This window comes from Mauremys mutica, chromosome 4 (assembly GCF_020497125.1).
Source record: "Mauremys mutica isolate MM-2020 ecotype Southern chromosome 4, ASM2049712v1, whole genome shotgun sequence".
In the NCBI taxonomy this organism is placed as follows: Eukaryota; Metazoa; Chordata; order Testudines; family Geoemydidae; genus Mauremys; species Mauremys mutica.
The window spans coordinates 75,864,811-75,884,769 of NC_059075.1; the positions used below are offsets into that span (position 1 = coordinate 75,864,811).

The window sequence follows — 19,959 nt, forward strand, 5'->3', positions numbered from 1 at the left end:
AAAATTCTCCTGCTAGTTGGCTGCACTGCAACCCTTGCAGAGTGCTCTTTTCCCCACGTAGAGTCCCCAGCCAACACTCATCATGCTTTGGGTGTTCACAGAGATGTATGCTTGCCAAGGCTCAGTGAGAAAGTGATTGTTATGTTACCAGAGGTGTATTTTACTGACATGTTTCAATGCTGTGCGTGAATTTAACAATCATGCTTCTGTGCACAGTTCCTTCTGCTTCGGCAGATGTAGCCTACAGGAACACCCCACACACAGTGCCCAAGTGTCTCCGCCAGATAAGAAAGTGCCCAAGATGGAGCAAAGAAGCTATGTTCTGGAGGTACTGCACTTCTTCAATGCAGAGAAAAGGGAATGCAAGGAGTAGAGGGAAGCTGAAAGGCAGGACAGAAAGAAAAATCAGGAGAGTTTGTTAAGGACACTACTGAGCAGATGATTAAAATCATGGAAGACCAAATGTAGATGCTGAAGTCCTTAATAATGCTGCAGACTGAACAAATGCATGCCTGCCCTCCCCTGCAGCACATTCATAACTCTTTTCCATGCCCTCCTTCCCTCCCCCCCCAAATGTGCTTGCACAGTCCTTTCTGCTTTCTGGGACTTCTCGGTTTCCCCTTCACTCCACACCCTTGGACAACTTTCAAAATGACTGCTGGACCTACATATAGCTCTGAAAGTCTGCCCCTTCCTGGTACCTCCTTTCCCACAAAAAGAGAGAGAGAGAGAGAGAGTTTTGAATGGTAATTCATCTTTATTTGTTTCCTACAAATTGAAATAGAAGGCACTACCAATACATACACAGGCAGTTTAATAATTTGCTTACTGGAATATAAGGCCCCAAATGTCACCATTACTTCCTAGGAAAACTACATGTAATGTAACATTGCAGCACCAATCACAAAGATATACCTTATTGGTTCTTATTTTCAAAGTGTTGCCTCAAAGCCTCCCTGACTCGAACTGCTCTAATAGCCCTGGTGTCTGACTGCTCAAAAATCAGCAGCCAAGCGGTCTGCCTCAACACTCCACCCCGAGCAAACCTTTCACCCTTAGTTTCACAAAAAATATGTAATGTACAACATGTGGCTATGACCATGGGAATATTACCCTCTTTGAGATCTAACATGCCATAAAGGCATTGCCAGCATGCCTTTAATCTGCCAAAGGCGCATTCCAGTGTCATCCGGAGCCACTCCTTACTGCTGTCCAGGTTTCTCATGTAAGGTTTTATAACCCACAGCTATAAAAGATATGCAGGGTCTCCCAGGATCACCATGGGCATTTCAACATCCCCCCACTATAATCGTCTGGTCTGAAAAGAAAGTTCCCGCTTGTAGCTTTCTATACAGGCCACTATTCCTGAAGATGCATGCGTCATGCACCTTCCCGGACCACCCTGCGTTGATGTCAGTGAAATGCTCACAGTGACCCACAAGCGTCTGCAGCACCATGGAGAAGTACCCCCCTCCTACTGATGTACTCCATTGCAAGGTGGTCTGATGCCAAAACTGGAATGTATGGGCCATCTATTGCCCCTCCACAGGTAGGGAAACCCTTTTCTGCAAAGCCGACCACTATTTCATGCACATTTCCCAGATTCACGGCCTTCATAGCAGGATGTGATTAATTGCCCTGCACACTTGCATTAATGCAGCACCAACAGTTGACTTCCTGACTCCAAACTGATTTGTTACCAACTGGTAGCAGTCTGGAGTTGTCAGCTTCCACACAGTGATTGCCACTCGCTTCCCTACCGATAGGGCAGCTCTCATTCTGGTGTCCTTGCGCCACAGTGGAGTGAGCTCTGCACACAGTTCCAGGAAGGTGGCTTTCCACATCCAAAAGTTCTGTAGCCACCTCTCTTCATCCCACACCTGCATGACAATACGATCCCACCATTCAGTGCTCATTTCCCCGAGCCCAAAAGCAATGGTCCACCGTCTGCAGCCGTTCCGTGAATGCCAAAAGCAATCTAAAGTTGCTCCTATCCATATCACACAGCATGTCAGGCAACTGGGAGTCTTCTTCAGTTAGAAAATTCATGATTAACTGCACTGCCATCCACGATGTCTTCATGACAGTTATCAAAGCATAGGAGAGCAGTGCAAGAGCCATCCCTTCTCTCAAAGATGCCAGGGTGAACAGCAAAGAATGGCCATTGAAAAATGTTGCAAAAGAAAGCCGGAAGCCCATGGAATGCTGGGACAGAAAGCAATACATCACAGGACATTGAGCCCGGTCCCGAGATGCACCACATCTGCTCAGTCTTCCCACAAGACCTAGCGGCAGAAGATGTCAAGCTGAACTGTAGGATAGATACCCACACTGCACTGCTCACACTGTCAATGTTAGTGCCCCAAGTGTGGACGTGCTTTGCTGACAGATGAAGTGTGAACATGCAATACAGATTTTTATTATAGCATTTTTGAGTGGCAACATGAGTTTTGTCAACAAAACTCTGTCATGTAGACAAGGCCTAACAAACCCCTCAGACACTTCCCTCCTCCTCAAACTATGGGGTGCAGAGCACTGGCTGATTATGTGGTCCTTAGGCACAGCAGCTTCTCTAAATATCCAGATTCTGTGAAGTACTTAGATGCCTGCAGTAGCCTCTATAGAGAATAAGGAACAAGCCAAGAAGCCTCTGATAAAGTTCTGATGCAACTAGAGGAATCTGTAGTGCTGTACGAAGAGAGGCAAGAATTGTGAAGGAAAAACTGCCTGCACAATTAGAGCAATGAGCTACCTTAGTGAGATATTTCACACAGGAGGGAGCAGGAGACCTGGCAAAAAATAGGTCCTGGCATAGGGAATAGTGGGGAAATGAATTGCTGGTCAGACACCAAGCCTAGAAAATTTCAACCTTCAAAGGCTGAATATCCTTTGGAAGGTTAGGTGACTAAAACCAGGAGGTTACCATAGAAATGCATATGCACTCTTAGCTACAGTTAAACAATCACTATTATGTCTGCTATTAACAATGCTAGATTTGTATTAGTTTACTAGAATTGGAACTTGCTTTCTAAAAGGCAACAGAATACCAAACACAGGTATTTCTTACATGGGGAAAACTCAATCTTTAGGTTTTATACTTAAGGACAGCAGACCAGTTATAGTCTAGTATTCTTAAACTTCTAGTTCAGATAACTGAGATCTTGATGTGGTTCTACAGTTTTCAGAAGAATGTTAAAAGGATACAGCAGAATTCCACGTTCATAGTCAAAATGACATCCCTATAAAAACTTGATTCTCTTAGAAGGAAAGAGATGGCTTTTCAAGCTGCCACCTGGGGAAATTCACTGTGGGATCTAAAAGTCAAGTTGGGTTATTTATTTGTACATTTTCACTGGTAACAAAAATGATGGAATTGAAATGACAATTCTGTTGCCTTGTGAGCCAGGTTACAGTTCTCCATGACAGTGGTGTTGGTTCTGCAATACTAGTAAGAGTAAGAAGTAGGAAAAACGTTTTGTCCCTAAAGTAACAGATCAAGCTCTGCACATACAAAGGAGGTAGCTCCATGTAAGAAAGAGCCATTTTATTTGCTTATTTTTCAGCATAGATATAAAATGCCTGCAATTTTCAAGTACAAAATAGTCTAATTCCTCTGTTAGTCAGGATTCTGTTTTCCCACAGAACACGTGTTGATTTTCAAACAGTGCAGGCAAAATGGAACCTGGTTTTAAGTAGGGGGTATTGATGAGCAACTAGTTTTAAAACACAATACAAATGACAAATAATAATTGGCCAAGCTTACAAGGGCACACAACACTCAACTTGCAGGCATTTCTGTCACGTGACAACTTTTGAATGCCACATCCAAGAAATTCCAATTTTCACAGAATATTCTTTGCCTCGGTGGCCTGAACTCCTACTGATTTGCAGGAAAATCAAATTCCAAAAGGCTGAAAATGGGGAACACCTGGAGCCCTGCCATCTATTTAACACCGTCACAGCTTCAAGCACATCACAATTGTCTATAGATCAAACAATTAGTAGATGGCACCTACTAATGCCTTCCAACACAATACTGCTGCTCATCCTTCCAATAGTTTACCATGTTGACACCCTGAATGACCATCTCCCAGACAAGTGATAAGGAAGCATGCACACAGCCCTGGCATTGTGGGAGGTGAGAATGGCGGACCCTAACAGGAGAAATGGGAAACACAGCCACTAGCTTCTAGGGACAAAGGGACTGAGGGCAGATGAAATCCCTGAAAGAGGGATATTTGGGGACCCTGGTTTGGGGGAACAGAGGGCACAGGGACAGTCGGAATGGAGGCACACACGAAGTGCCAGCCATGGGAAGAGGAATGGAGGCACACAGAACCCCCCGGGGCAGACTGGGGGGAACTTGACGGAAGGAACAGAGCTCCTGCAGGGGAGAGACTGGGAGGATTGGCAGGGAATGCAAGGAGCCCCTGCAATAAGCTCATCTTACAGAAGCTACGAAGTATGTGTTCCCCTAGAAACAAAGTTTGCCCTATGCATATTCTATTACTGGTCTTAGACCTTGCACTGGCTACAGCTTTGTAGTTATTCCTGAAATCAAACTCCAATGCCTGGCCTACACCTAAAAACGTAGGTCAACCTAGCTATATTGCTAGGTGAGAGAGATACAATTCTCACAGAATTTTCAGGTTTTTGCATTCATCCTAAGGATGTCAATATTGTTTAAAAAGTTAACTGCTTAAATAATATTTCATTTAAACAGTTAGCTGATTAAAGAGCCGGCACAGGGCTGCTCTGGTTGGCGGGGCCCCTCCGGCTGGTGCGGGGCCGGCCGGCATGTTAACAGTTAAGGCGGGTTAACTGGTAAGACTAATGCTTACCGGTTAATGGGTTAACATTTTACATCCCTAATTCATCCCCCCTTATTAAATGAGCATCACTCTAAACATTCTTCTCATGCCTTTAAACTCTGCTTGCTTACTTTAATCAGCATAAGACCAGAACATTGTTCAACGTGTACTCCTATTACGCATATAGTAACCATCTTACTACTTCTGCTATTTTATCATTTCAGTTTAATTGACCAACAATACATTGTGTTCTGTTTTGGTTGTCCAGGCTATACTCCTAAGATACTGCTATATACAATTTTCTGCTGAAATATCTCAAATGAGAGCAGATGTTTCTTAATGGTTTGAGCAGCAGCATCTTATGCAACAACTGGAGCCTTTGTCTGTTTATCAGAGTTGGATCAATTTGTATCTAGTCTCTCGGGCCTGGTCTACACTACAAAGTTTTTTTTCAGCACAGCTGCCAGTTTGGGTGTGAAAAACACACCCCTTAGCCAATATAGCTATGCCAGCAAAACCCCCAGTGTAGATGCAACTATGCCAACAAAGCACTCTTCTATTGGCACAGCTAACGTTATTCAGGGAGATGGTGTAGCAATGCCAGTAGGAAAACCTCCTTCTGTCAGCATACTCCATGTCTATGCTAGGAGGCTCTGCTAGTATAGCTATACTAGCAAAGTATTTGTAATGTAGACAAGGCTGCAGTGCCTTCACACTAATTTTTCTTTATTCTATGACTGCAGTTGTTTTATAGTCTGGAAATAAAATTGTTTCACTTATTGAGCAAATGTCGGCAGGAAGTTTAACAGAAGCAAAAATGTAAGTAAGCCGTTTCTTTTACATCTTTTCCCACTTAGTGCACTTTGATCCTGGCCCTGATGTGGGCCTGATTCTTGGATATCTCCCTCTGAGAAAAGTAAATCAGGTTACATGCTGATTTAGTAGTTTGGCGATGGGGACATTTCATATTTCCAAGTTATCAGGTAGGTTAGATTCATGATCTAGACTGCTGTCCAGTATAATCAACCTGAATTGTCAACTGCTACTGAAACGGACTAGAAACTAGTTTAAAATCTAGTAAAGACATATGTCAATAAAGAATGACAGTCTTACACAATTTATATTTCCATTCTGTTGTAACTTCAGATTCATCACTTAATCTGGAACTCAAGATCCAATCCTTATTAAATAACCCAGCATTAATTTTTATTTAATACATTTTATTAAAACTCTTGAACTAAAGTAAAATCAAGAAAACATATCACCAGAACCTAGGTGCTATTAATAATTACACAAACTACCTTAGAAGAAATTCTTAAGGTTGCAAAGTCAAGCATTTAAGTGTGCAACCTTAACTTGGACCCTTTGTGCATACTATTCGTTTCACAGATCTCCTGCCTCATTCAGTGCACAGGATGCACGATGCTTACTGAATTAGCAGATATTCAATATTTTGTTTTCTCCTCATTGAAGAATATGTGGCCCTAAGCTTATTTACTGCACACTATCCAAATCCTGATATGAAGATAGAAAAAGCCCATTTGGAAATTCATTCTATTGTGCTCATCTTTGTGCTTCACAAATATTAACTTATTTTCACAACACCCTTGTGAAATGAGAGGATATTACTATTCCAATTTTAGATGGGGAACTGAGGCACATAAATTAAGGTCAAAAGCATTCACTAATTTTTGGTGCCAAATTTGTCATCTTTAGTATCTGATTTTTCAGAACCCAGAGTTGTAAGTTCAATCCTTGAGAGCGCCATTTGGGGATTGGTCCTGCTTTGAGCAGGGGGTTGGACTAGATGATCTCCTGAGGTCCCTTCCAACCCTAATAATCTATGATTCTATGAATACATGGCACTTCGTACATTGAAAGAGCAGATTCCATTGACTTCAGTTGCAGCTGGGAGTGCTCAGCACATTTGTAAATCAGACCCCAGGTGTCTGATCAGGTACTCAGAAAACAAGAAACACAATTAGTGACCACCTGTAAAAAATCTGATTTAAGCAACTTGACTAGCATCATATAGGAAATCGGTGGCAAAGGCAGGAATAAAATCCAGTTCTCCAGGGAAAAATTCAACTGTCTTAACCCTGACACCCTCCTTTCTCTTGTTGCAATCCCCAGCCTTATTTACTGCATACATTCTAACATCTGCAAGAAATTAAGTGGGGGTGCTACAGACAACAGCCTTCTTTTCTACACCACCTTGATTCACAAGTGGAGATCTATCTTGGGCACTGAATGAGGCAGGCTGATGTGGAAAAAATGGCATATGATCACAAAATTAAAGACTTAATCAATGCATATGCACAAGGGGACCAAATGAAGGTTGCACAGGTGGGATGACACACTGCCAGAGACTTTCACAGATTTTTTTCAAAAGGTATACAAGTTAGCCAGATTTGAGCAGTTTTTCATGGGGAAGGCGAAAGACAAATCCCTGACACAAAGGTCATGCCCCTGTCAAATTTCGAGTCCCTGGTCCAAAGAATGGGAGAGAACTACAGCTTCTCAAAGAAATGACTGCCAGAATTTAATATAGGCAAAACATTTTTCCCTGGCCTCATTCTCTGTAATGGCTAAACTGTTCCTTTTTGGTTGAAACTTTCTAAAATAATTCAGGCTGAGGTGGGCATGCAGCATGAAAAATTTCAGCTTGAAAGGTTAATTTGGCAAAGTTATAAATTGCTGAAGGAAGTGCCTAATAATGGGAAGTGTTGGGCAACCTTAACAGTCAGTGCTACCATCCACACCTACAGTAGAACCTCAGAGTTATGGACACCTTGGGAAGGGAAGTTGTCCATAACTCTGAAATGTTCATAACTCTGAACAAAGTGCAGTTCAGACTCCAGCTCCTGACACTCAAAGCCAGACTCCAGCAGCAGCTGACCGACAGCTTCCTTGCAGGCAGTTTCTTTCCCTGGATCGGACTGAGTTGGAAAATTTGTCTCCCTCCTGGGCAGCGGAGGGGTGTGTGAAAACAGTGTGTCCACCTCCTGACCAGGGGAGGGGGTTGAAAGAGGCACAGACCCCAGTGCTTCTCCTGCTCTGCCCCTTGGGCTGGTAGCACCAGCATCTTCACATCCTAACTGTAAGTGGCTGCCCCACGTGTGGGGGTGGGGGACAGGCAGCCCGGGTGTGCCTACCTTTAAGATGCAATACAGGAACAGTACAGTATTTCCCTTTTTTTTTTTTTTTTGGTCTCCGCTGCTGCCTGATTGATTACTTCCGGTTTCACATGGTATTCAATTGACTGGTCAAGTCCATAACTCTGGTCTTCGTATCTCTGAGGTTCTACTGTATAAGACAGACTTCAACATAATAGTCTATACTAAGCAGAAATTTAACAATTCTCATTCACTAGTAATTACAATGAGTATCTCAAAAATATCTCAACTTTTAAAAACAGAGCATTTCAATGAGTTTTTAATGGGACAATATTTCAGGCTGTTTAAAGTGCAGAACTTTTTTCTGGTGTCTTCCCCTTTTGGGATTTGTGTGTGTTCACACATAGGTACACTTTCACACTCACATTCTGAAAATAAAAAGAGACCAGTATGTAAAAATAAAGAGACGAGCTAATAGAACAAAAAATAAGACAGAAAAGGGAAAAGTGCAGTACTTGAAATTACATGGAGAATTTGCAAACTCTTCAGCTGTCAGTCTTCTGGTCAGTTATTAAAGGGAAGAGGGGTAAACAGGATCGTCCAGGGATCTGTACTGTGCAGCTGAATATATTCATAAATAATCCGGAAAAAGGGGTAAACAGTGAGGTGGCAAAGTTTGCAGATGATACTAAATTACTCAAGATAGTTAAGTCCAAAGCAGACTGCGAAGAGCTACAAAGGAATCTCACAAAAGCTATTTGGCAACTGAAAAGTGTTCCTATTCTTCTTGCAAACAAGGCAATTATGGTAATCTTTCCATTTTTAAAATGGGTTATAGTTCAGTGGTCTTATCTTCTGAAATCTAAAATCTTGATAAAGAAAAGTTGTTCTAAAACTAATCAAGATGAAATCCTTTTGAAATAGAAAACTTTAAATTTTATGTAAAGTCTGTATAGCCATACAAGTTTTTCCTCACTACAGTCTGCAGTTTTATTTCCACTCTACAAGATGCCTTGATACTCTTCTCTGGGGGAATAGTGAGATGAAATAGAATTGGAAGTCAGGTTGTTAGACCAATATCAGAATTTTTCCTTTCAGACTGTGAAATAAGTTTCCAAAGAAAGTATCAGAAGTCCTATTGCCTAGGACACTTAAAATGAGACTGAATAAGAGCAAGAAACTGGACCAAAGAGCACAGAATGGTAGTGAGATGAACTGAATACCCTAATAGATTTATTCTGATTTTTCCAGCTCTTGCTGGCTTTAGAAGAAAACAGAGGCTCTGAACTTGAACTCTGTTACTGCTGAGAGAATTCTGCATCAAAAAATAAAAAATTCTGCACATTTATTTGTCGATAAATAAATGTGAAGGCTCCAATATGGCAGTAGGGAGCACAAGTCTCTGGCTGCATGGAGGTGAGAGATGACCCTGCAGCCCCTACCCCAGACTCAGGAGTGAGGCTGCACCTGACTGCAACACACCGCAAGGGCGGGGCCTGCCCCAGAAACAGCCCAGGGCCCTGCCCCTCCACTCCAGGCAAGTGAGAGGGACAGAATCTTACACACGCCCCATCATTGCCCCCAATCCAGGTGTGGGGCAAGCAGGCTCAGCCTAGCAGGATCCTAGTGAGGAGGGGCTTAGTGTGGGGGATCCAGGAGTGGAGTTGGGGTTCTGCATGGGGACAATCTGGGTGCGGTCAGCGCGGTAGCAGGTCTGAGCGGAATCCGAATGCACAAGGGTTCGTTGGGAGGGTTCCATGTTCAGGGGAAATGGGACTCCTCATGGGGGTCCAAGTGAAGGTGATTGGGGTCAGCAGAGGGGAGGTCTTGGCTTGGGGGGGTTCAGCAGGGAGTCCTAGGTGGGGTAGGGGTCCAAGTGTGCGGGGCTCATCAGGAAGGTCTAGATGCCAGGGGGGCCTCAGCGGGGGATGGTCTGGGTGCAGGGGACATGGGGATTGGTGGGGGAGCGGGGGTGTCTGGGTGAAAGGGGCTCTGGATGCAGAGGGTGAGACCCAGCAGGGTTGGGGTTTGAGTGCAGGAGGTGAGGCTTGGGGAGGAGGGGGTCCGGATGCACAGGGGTTGGGCAGATAGGGAAGCAGCTCCTCGTACAGTGACCCCTCCCCTCACAGATGAGGAATGGTGGGGGCAGGGAGAAGGGGGTGTGGAACTTCCTACAGCTAGGGGAGGTTTCTGTGGGTGGGTCTGACCTGGCCCCAGCCACTCCTTGTAGGGGAAGAGCAAGTCCTGTCCTCCCTCACCCCCAGCCCAGCCAAGTTTACCAGCTGAGTCCGCGGCAAGGTAGGAGCCACCAACACCAGCATCAACAACCCCGCCCTCCACCTTGCACTGATTTACCTCTCCGCCGGCTGCTCTGAGCACCCAAAATAACACAGCCATGCTGCTGGGGAGGGTTGCATGACAGCTCTTGCTGCTTCCCTTTGCTTCCCCATCAGAAAGTCATTTTTCTGCAGAGAAGCAAAGAAATCTGCAGAGTACAAGAATTCTGCACATGCAAAGTGGTGCCGAATTCCTCCAGGAGTACTCTGTTCAGCTTTTATTTTGGTTTGTATATTTAGCCTGTGTGTTTTTTAATCTTTGAGATGTAGGAAGCTCCTGTTCACTAAAGTGCAATGGCAGAGTACAAGTATGTGTTATGAGTATACAGGAGCATCATTCAGACAGCAAAATTAAGGTTGCATGGGCATGTATCTCAACTTCATGTTTCAGGTGAGAGTTTTGCTGAACTCCACGTTCTGGAATGGTATGAAATATCACTGGGCAACCATAACTCATTTTGAGATTGATTTTTATATATACACAATATTGATTGGTACTGTATATTTACATTTGATAAAGGAAGTTATTCAGTAAGTGAGCAACAGAAGTTGTCCAACTGTATATATATCAATGTATTATCAAGACACTTTAAATGAGACATACCTATAGCCAGTTAGCAAATATTTTTAAAGCATAAATTTATAGATAGCAACCTTATCTAATTTTACTAGTTTTTAAACCAATTTAATTAGGAAAAAGCCAACACAATTTAATATGCTTTATTATACTGCTTACCAGTTATATCTTGCTTATTCTGTATTCCTCTACACATAACACCCAAAAAAAGCATTACATTTATCCTACCAGCAGATAAGACAGGAACCGCACAATTTGGATGCCACTCACTTCCCAACAACTGATAGTCACCTCCCAAATAACAGTTTCCAAGCAGGTGGGATGTCTAGGCTGATACAGTATAGTTTAAAAAAAATGGAAAACAAGTTACCCTTCTATAATATTTCCTTGCCGAGCATTAATAGTTTTAAGTATACATTTCTGAGAAGACTATCCTCTACAGCAGTGGTCACCAATCCATGGATCGCAATCAACTGGTCGATCCTGGAGCCTCTGCCAGTCTATCACAATCTCTGGGCCCCACGCCACTCCCAGAAGCCGCTGGCTGCTGGCATGTCTCTGGGGCCCCTGGGGGGGAGAAGGTGGCTCTGAGCACTGCCCCCGCCCACAGCACCGTCCCCACAGCTCCCATTGGCTGGGAACCGGCCAATGGGAGCTGCAGGAGCAGCACTTGCAGGCACAGGCAGAACACAGAGACAGGCTGCCCCCCTCCCCTCCCCAGGGGCCGCAGAGACGTGCCAGCAGCCAGCTGCTTCCGGGAGCAGTGTGGGGCCGGGGCAGGCAGGCAGCCTGCCGGAGCCCCACTGCACGGCCAACTGGGAGCCACATGCTGTAAGCACCTCCCAGACAGAGCCTGCACCTTGCACCTCCTCCTGCACCTCATCCTCTTGCCCCAGCCTGGAGCCCCCTCTTGCACCCAAACTCCCTCCCAAAGCCTGCACCAGCCCGGAGCCCCCTCCTGTACCAAACTCCCTCCCGGAGCTTGCACCCCTCACTCCTTCACCCCAACCCGCTGTCCCAGGCTCAGCCAATGCACACCCCACAGTTGAGAATGTTACACTGATTTGTGACAATCCCTGAAGAATTTTGGATCTATAAACCATAAATTACACTAATAAAAAGTAAAACTCATGAAATGTTCAGTGGATTCTATGAGATTAGGTGCAGTGTGACCATATGACCCCTGCACCCAAACTCTCTCCAGAGCTTTAACCCCTCACTCCTGCACCCCAAACCTCTGCCCAAGCTCAGCCCGGAGCCCCCTCCCACACTCCAAACCCCTCGGCCCCAGCCTAGAACCTGCACCCCCTCCCGCACCCCTCCTCCCTGCCCGAGCCCGGTGAAAGTGAGTGAGGGTGAGGGAGAGGGGAATGTAGTGAGTGGGGAGGGGCCTCAGCGAAGGGGTGAGGTAGATCCTGGGTTGATCTTAAATTTTAAAAAGTGATCTTGTGCGTAAAAAGGTTGGAGACCACTGCTCTATAGGACACTACCTACCAAGAGAAGAGACAATAAGCCCATTCAAAATCTCTCAAGAAAATAAGGCCATTTACCCCCTGAGCTAGTGAATCTATTCACCTCTTCATCTTTCAGGCAGTTTGTCAACCCCCTTATCAATTGAATGATTTCCAATATGGCATTCGCCTCTCACACACACTACCAATGACGTAGGCAATTATAGCAAAACCCATCCAATCTCAGGTTCCAACATTGTCAACTACTGAAATAGCCATATTTTTTTTCCAATCAAAGTAGAACTTCACCTGTCGCTTTGTTTTGGTACAAACAATTATGTAGGTAGACAACAACTGGACTAAAGCCACAAGGCTATTCTAACAGGATGGAGTGAGGAAACACCACTTCCTATGAAACCTCACTTAGCTACAACTAATGGAAAGATCAGGTTTAAACTTAACTCATGAACAGACATCTTAAAAGCAACTCAAAAGGCATTCAAAACTACACTCACATTCCTTCGAGACATAGGTACAGCTACCCAAATCAGAAAACATGTACTACTCACTAAAACAGAATTCAAGGAAAAGAATGTGGAACACAGGAACTGCTGTACCAGATAACACCAACAATCCATCTAGTTCAGCATCCTGTTGGCTAGCACAGAAAGATTGTATCAGAAGAATGTATAAATCTCATGTAATGGATTGCTTTGTGATAACATGTCTACAGAAGTGTTTTCCTACCCCAGGCAGTTTCATGGGGGGCTGTTAAGAATTTATTTAGCTCTTGTAATTTCCAGTAAATCAGGTTTGTAATAGAAACTGAGTTGCAACATTAATTATGGAGCAGATATTGCTTCTTGATAAGAATGATAATTCTTTGGGTAACATGTTATTTGCCTTTAAGTTTAAAATTTTGTTGATAGCTGTAATTTTGGGTCAATAAAAAACTTGTTTGGTCAATAAAAAAGGAGAACTATTCTAACAGGCTGTTTAAGCTGTATTAGCAGTATTCTCAAATTCAAGTGAACTTTAATAACTCAATAGGAAAAACATGTAGATCAACATATACGATGGACTCTTCTACAAAGCAATCTTCGTTTCAACTTTGGAACTATATACTTATGTCCCAATGAATGGTAGCTGTCTGGATTGCTACTACACTATTGAAGACCACCTGATAATTAAGAAAAGTTCTTACATTTTTCCCCACTATCATCCTTTCTAAGAAATGTAAATTTATAAACTTTGTTACACATCATCATTAGTAGTAGTACTACTTTCGTATTGCCTAGGACCCTAGTCCTGGACTAGTACACCATTTTGCTGGGCACTGTACAGACAGAACTAAAGACAGTCCCTGCCTCAACAGACTCACAATCGGAGCACATGGTAATCATAAATATACTTTAAAATATGAAAGAAGGAAACTATCAATAGTTGAATGGACTTTTATAAAAGTCCACTATATGTGTTCCCTCTATAAAGCTGAATGTGCAATTTCTTGGTCTGATTATTTTGTCTTCATCCATTTAGCACGGGCTAGCGTACAGAGTGTTTTTAACACATCAAAAGCCAAAACAGCAGTTTTGCTCACTGCTTAATTTGTACATCAGTGATACTGAGAAAGCCAATGGAAATGTGCACAGCTCTGAAATAGCTGCTGCAGAGCTAATGAAGAAAGGACCACCACATAAATATGTAGGTCTCATAAAATAAGAATAAAAAATTATGTTTAAAATCACAGGGCAGCTTTAACAATGTTAGTCTTGTTGACACAGATGAAATGCTGAGCTGGAATATTTGGTTTCTTTTAAATATGCTGGCAATACTAGCTACAAGGAGGAAAAAGTGACAACTAAAACGTTTTCTTATAAAGAGAAAAGAGTGTTAGCTTCCCTCACTGAAAACTGCATTTCAGCTAGACTCCAAACCAACCTATAACAAAGAAAGAAACAAATCATGCTCCTTCATTCAGTTATTGGTGTCCTGGAGAAAGAGCCCTGGGTGGATACAAAAATCTGTACCCGCATCCAATCCACGATCCGTAAACATCCAAGGATATAAAGCAGATATCTGCAGATTTGCAGGGATCTACCTGGAGACATAGTAGAACAAAAAATCTGGTGTTGTGGCAATGATAAAGTAATTTGAATATGACAATAGCATGTATCATTATAAAGAGTGTTCTCCAGCCAATAATGAATGTCAACGAAGTTATAACTATGTTAACTAACATGAACTGTTTTTCGTAACAATAGTAATTTCATTTCTCCAACTCAACCAAAAGTTGAAATGTAACTGCAATAAAATAATTCCTGTCATGATGAATCTATATTTTAATCATACCTAGTTCTGTGCAACCAGATTTTAAAGCTCACATGCATTACGTTTTTTAGGGGGGAGGGTTTTAATGTTGCCTGATTGACAGTTGGCAGAAACACAATTGCAACATACGTGCATCAAGATTGCAGTTTTACTGAGGAGTCAATGCAAACAGAGCTGTCTCTACTGAACCTGTGAATCAGTTAAGAGTATATATTTTGAGAACATGGTACTCAAACAAGGCAAGTCCTGAACAAGAAATTCTGCTCAACTCAAATATTTTGCCTGTACTTCTGGAAAATAGTTTTTAGTACTGTCCATGAAATGCTACATACTGTAAAAAATAAGTGGCTGCAATAAAATATGGAAATTGTCAGCCCAAAAAGAGAAATGTTCAGAGTACATGAAAGTGAATTACAAAGAAATCCCAACATAACCTTAACCATAGTTGTAACGTTAGTTTGAGAATTTGACTTGGAGTAGGGATCGTGGGCTAGATCTACAAAAAGGACATAGGTGTTTAACTGCCAGTGAGCACATGCACAGCCACCTTAGTCTAGGCACGTGGGCATCTAGCTCAGGTGCCTAGACTAAGGCAGGATCTTGTAACTAAGCATTTCCCCATCTATCTTGCTGCAGGACCCCGTCTGGTAGGCATTTTCAGAGGATACCAAAACCAACATAAAACAGCTAGAGGATGAGGAGGTGCCCCGTTTTAGCCCACTGGTTAGAGTACTCACCCAGGATGAGGAGACCCAGGCTCAATTTCCTCTTCTGCCTAATGTGGAAAAGGGACTTGAACTTGGGTCTGCACCACACCCAGGAGAGTGCCCTAACCATTGGGCTATAGGGGTAGAGCTCAAGCTCTCCTACTGAAACTGTTCCACTGTGTATAAATAATTAAATATCCACTTAAGTAGGGGGACTGGACCCCAGGTCTTCCACCTCTCAAATGAATGCTCTAACTACTCGGCTATAAAGTCATGCTCACTCTCTCTTTGCTCAATGAATATTTAAAGGGATTAGGCACCTAACTCCAGGAGGGGGTTCACAGATGTGAATCCTGAGCAGAGGAAGGTGCCTAAATCCATTTGAGGAATAGGGCTTGAGACTCATACCTTTTTCTGTATTTCCTGAGGACTATCTTAGGTGGCTTCCTGCTCAGCATGCTGGCTTTTGTGGATCCCATTCTTAGGCACCTTAACCTCCCCAAGCATTGTATAGGGAGCCTAGGCACCTAACTCAGAGCTGTAGATTCCACTGGGTGGTAATGTGCCTAAATTAGGCACCAAAACACTGTGAATTGCATTGCCCAAGTCCATTTGTCGATACAGCCCCATGTCTTCTTTTCCAGAAAGCACTTATTATGGGCACTTCTGGAAATGAATAATACAGCATCTTCTAACAGCAAGAGCAATAATATGCAATCAACCTGGTAAGCTTCCTCTTAAACAATTCCTAGGGAAACCTACACACAAGTACTACGCATTAGAGATGTACTGCACTTTTACTGTTCACTGAACTTTTAAGAAATTTGTTAAGTCCACATTGTCCAAGGTAAGCTAACCTTTGAAAGCATACTTTTGTATTAGGGCCTACTGCTAAACAGCTGTGCAGGAATCAATAGTAGAAAGCATCACAAAAATGAATGTTTTGCAAACTAGTAAAAGAGAAAGATGATGGTAACTTCAGTGATTTAACTAGCGATTTAAACTGAGGCAGAGTCATCAGAGCAAAGATAAAAATCAAACTCCTGAGGAAAATATAAGTGTTAAGAGAGCTGAATAGAAAAGGAGAAGGAAGAAGGAATTCAGCTAAACTGTAAAAAGAATTTGTTTCCAATCCGTGTCATTTCCTTAGGTTTGACTCCTCTTATTTGTCCATATTGCCCTATATTATTAGTATACAATTACAACAATGTTATGATAATAGAAAGATTCAGAATCCAAACAAGTCAATTCAATGTCACTACTGTACTGGCAGTTTGTATGTAAAGAAAAGCTACAAAGCTCAGCATGACAAAGATAGACACACAGAAAGTATATCATGTCACTCACCTCCGTCCTTCTCAAAAACTCAAACTTGTGAAAACATGATGGATATTGCAGACACTGAAAGCAATTTAGTTCAGCTCTTGATCAACATAAGTGGTGTGAGAAGTAACTGTTCTCTTTTAAAGAGGATTTAAATCAATCATATTTTAGTTGCTGTCCAACATTTGGTCCAAATATCCTTACTCATTGTAGAACTGACACCTTCACTTAGAGCTTTAAATCCCCAAAACTCTGTTATAGCATGAATTTTTCCTTAGTAGCATTAATAATCATTAAGGCTGCATGTCTGTCACAGAGTGACTTTCCGTGAGTTCTGCAATGGCCGGTGCTGGCTCAGGGGCTCCCTGACTGGGCAGCCCCTGGGCCAGCAGCAGCTGTTTGGGTGTGTGGGAGGGGGCTCAGGGCTGGGGAAGAGGGGTGGCACTTACCTCGGGTGGGAGAGGGGAATGGGGGGGCTTCTTAGCTTCCACCAACATGTCCCTGCAGCTCCTAGGTGGGGGGGCCAGGGGGCTCCATGAACTGCCTGCACCCAAAGCTCCCATTGTCTGCGGTTCCCAAACAATGGGAGCTGAGGAGCTGATGCTTGTGGCGGGAGCAGCATGCAGAGCCCCCCTGGCCACCCCTCCTCCTAGGAGCTGCAGGGACATCCGGAACTGGGTAGGGAGCCTGCGAGCCTTGCCAACCCTCTCCCCACCCAGTGCCAGATGGGGTCCTGGGCTGCGTGCCACCGCACGTCCCCACTCCAGTGCCAGAGAGTGTCCCAGGCTGTGCACCACCACCTGCCTTCCCCCACTGCTCCCAAGCACCCCAAGACCCCCTGGCCTGCCCCCTCCCCCCCCAGAGCACCCCCAGCCCAAGTTTTAGTTAGGAGCATATAGTAAAAGTCATGGACAGGTCACGGGCTGTGAATTTTTGTTTACTGCCCGTGACTTGTCCATGACTTTTACTAAAAATACCTGTGACTAAAACGTAGCCTTAATAATCATCAACTAAATGTAGCCCTAGTAGTTGTTTTACTTTTTAAAAGTATAAATCCTACCAAAACGCTACTGTTATAATAAAACAAAAATTGTCAGGCAAGGTGCAAATTGTGAACAAAATGGCAAAGAGAAATTACAAACAATAAACTGAAATTAAATAGTGAAATGTTCCAACAGGTGCATGACTGGCACTTCATTGGCTGTTTGGAAAGGACCCATTAACATTCACACTCATTAACATTTTTTTCCTCAGAACTTCTAAAATTCAGGGATTATCTGTTTAACAAACAGGGATTGAGTGAGTTATCAAATCCACAGATCAAATTGGTCACAGTACCATAATCAGAACAAAAGCCCCTTGGCTCCCAGTCTTGCATTTAGTCCACTAGACCACATTACCGTAATGTATTTATGACAGTCAAAACAGAGAATTATCAACAGAAAATGTTTATACTAAAGCCAGATCCTTCTTCCCTTTACACACTTTACTATTATTTTTTCCCTTGGGACCTTCAGTATAAGTCCTTATCCCAAATTTGGGACTTGGCAGGCTCATATGGCTGAGATATTGAGGCAGAATTAGTTGTATTTCAGGGGGCTGAGGTTATCCCTCAAGCACATGTTCCAGATACACATAAGCCTGTATCTAAGACTAATTTTCCATTTTCTTTTTAAACTAATTTAACACACAGTGTGTCTGGGGTGCAGAGGAGGTTAAGCTATACTTAGGGCCTTACCAAATTCACAGCCATGAAAACGCTTCACAGATCGTGAAATCTGGTCTCCCCCCATGAAATCTGGTCTTGTATTTCTTTTACTGTATCCTATACAGATTTCATGGAGGACACTAGTGTTTCTCAAATTGGGGGTCCTGACGCAAAAGGGAGATGCAGGAGATCACAAGGTTGTTTTAGGGAGGTGGCGGTATTGCCACCCTTACTTCTGTGCTGTCTTCAGAGCTGGACAGACGGAGAGTGGCGGCTGGTGACCGGTGAGCAGCGGCTGGTGGCCAGATGCCCAGCTCTGAAGGCAGTGCCCCACCAGCAGAAGTAAGGGTGGCAATACCATACCATGCCATCTTTACTTCTGCGCTGCTGCTGGCGGTGGCTCTGCCTTCAGAGCTGGGCTCCCAGCCAGCAGCTGCCACTCTCCAGCTGCCAAGCTCTGAAGGCAGCGCCACTGCCAGCACCAGCGCAGAAGTAAGGGCAGCAGTACCGCAAACCCCGCTCCCCCAACTCCTTTTTTATCAGAACCCCTACAATTACAACACCGTGAAATTCCAGATTTAAATAGCTGAAATAATGACATTTACGATTTTTAAAGCCCTAAGACTATGAATTTGACCAAAAACGACTATGAATTTGGTAGGGCCCCAGCTATACTACAGCTTTCATGTAGTTTTGGATGCATGCAAGCAGTTCATTGGTGAGAAGTTTTGCCGGATCACTCTAATCTGGATTTGCCCTGCCCCCCACTGACACATTCCCACAGCAGCAGCTCCCTGCTACCAGCAGGGAAACGCATCTCCCGCGGCTGCGGGGGGACAGATCAGGACCACGCCAAGAAGCTGGGGAGGCCGGGGAGGCCAGGCAGGCCAGCCCCACGCGGGGCAAAGGTGGCGACCAGGAGTAGGTCTCCGGTCCTCGGCCCACCCGCCCCCTCCGGGCAGGGACTCAGGCCGGGTACAAGGAAGGGACTCGGCGCAGCTCGGCCCCCAACCCGGATGGGGGGCGCGGAGGCTGCCTGGGGCAGTGCCAGCCGCATGGGGTTCCCAGCGCGGAGGGCTCCAACCTCCAGGGACCCCGGCCGAAGCCCCTCGCTGAAGAGGGAGCCCCGGGCCGCTCCGGGGCAGGGTGGGCTCAGACCAGGGGCGGGGGAGGGGCCAGCCCCAGAGAAGCCGACTCACCTGCCCAGGCGCCCAGCCCCGGGCCCAGCACCACCGGGCTGCCCAGCACCCAGACGCGGAGCCCGGCCAGCAGGCGGTAGGCGGCCCGCACGGTGATGTACACTGCGCTCAGCACCCCCACCCAGTAGAGGAAACCGCCACTGGGGAGAGTTCCCGGGACCTCCATGCTGCGGGGGCGGCGGACAAGAGCACACTAAACCCTGCGGGTCGGCGCTGACCCACACCCATAACACCGCCCGCCCACCACTACTTCGCCATTGGCTAGGCTGCCTCTCACTCAAAAACATACTCCTCTTCTATTGGGTAGCGCTTCGCCACACTGCCCCCAATCTACGGGGTCACGCCAACTGCCTTCTGATTGGAAGATGGGGATACTCATCAAACGCTCCCATTCATCAGG

The 19,959-nt window shown here is 44.6% G+C and overlaps 1 protein-coding gene across 3 annotated transcripts in view; it reads right to left on the reverse strand.

Moving 5' to 3' along the window:
• The window catches only part of HSD17B12 (hydroxysteroid 17-beta dehydrogenase 12), a 201,288-nt gene that overhangs the window by 143,431 nt on the left and 37,898 nt on the right, over positions 1-19,959 (reverse strand). Inside the window, exon 1 of one of the 3 annotated variants that reach the window (XM_045015387.1) lies at positions 19,849-19,954. The exons of 1 other annotated variant lie outside the window; for it this stretch is intronic. In XM_045015387.1, the coding sequence (XP_044871322.1) occupies position 19,849 (1 nt within the window). In that variant the 5' untranslated portion in view covers positions 19,850-19,954. Of the gene's footprint in view, positions 1-19,559; positions 19,789-19,848; positions 19,955-19,959 lie in introns of those variants that run through there. One more of the 3 variants, XM_045015385.1, reaches the window with a different exon arrangement.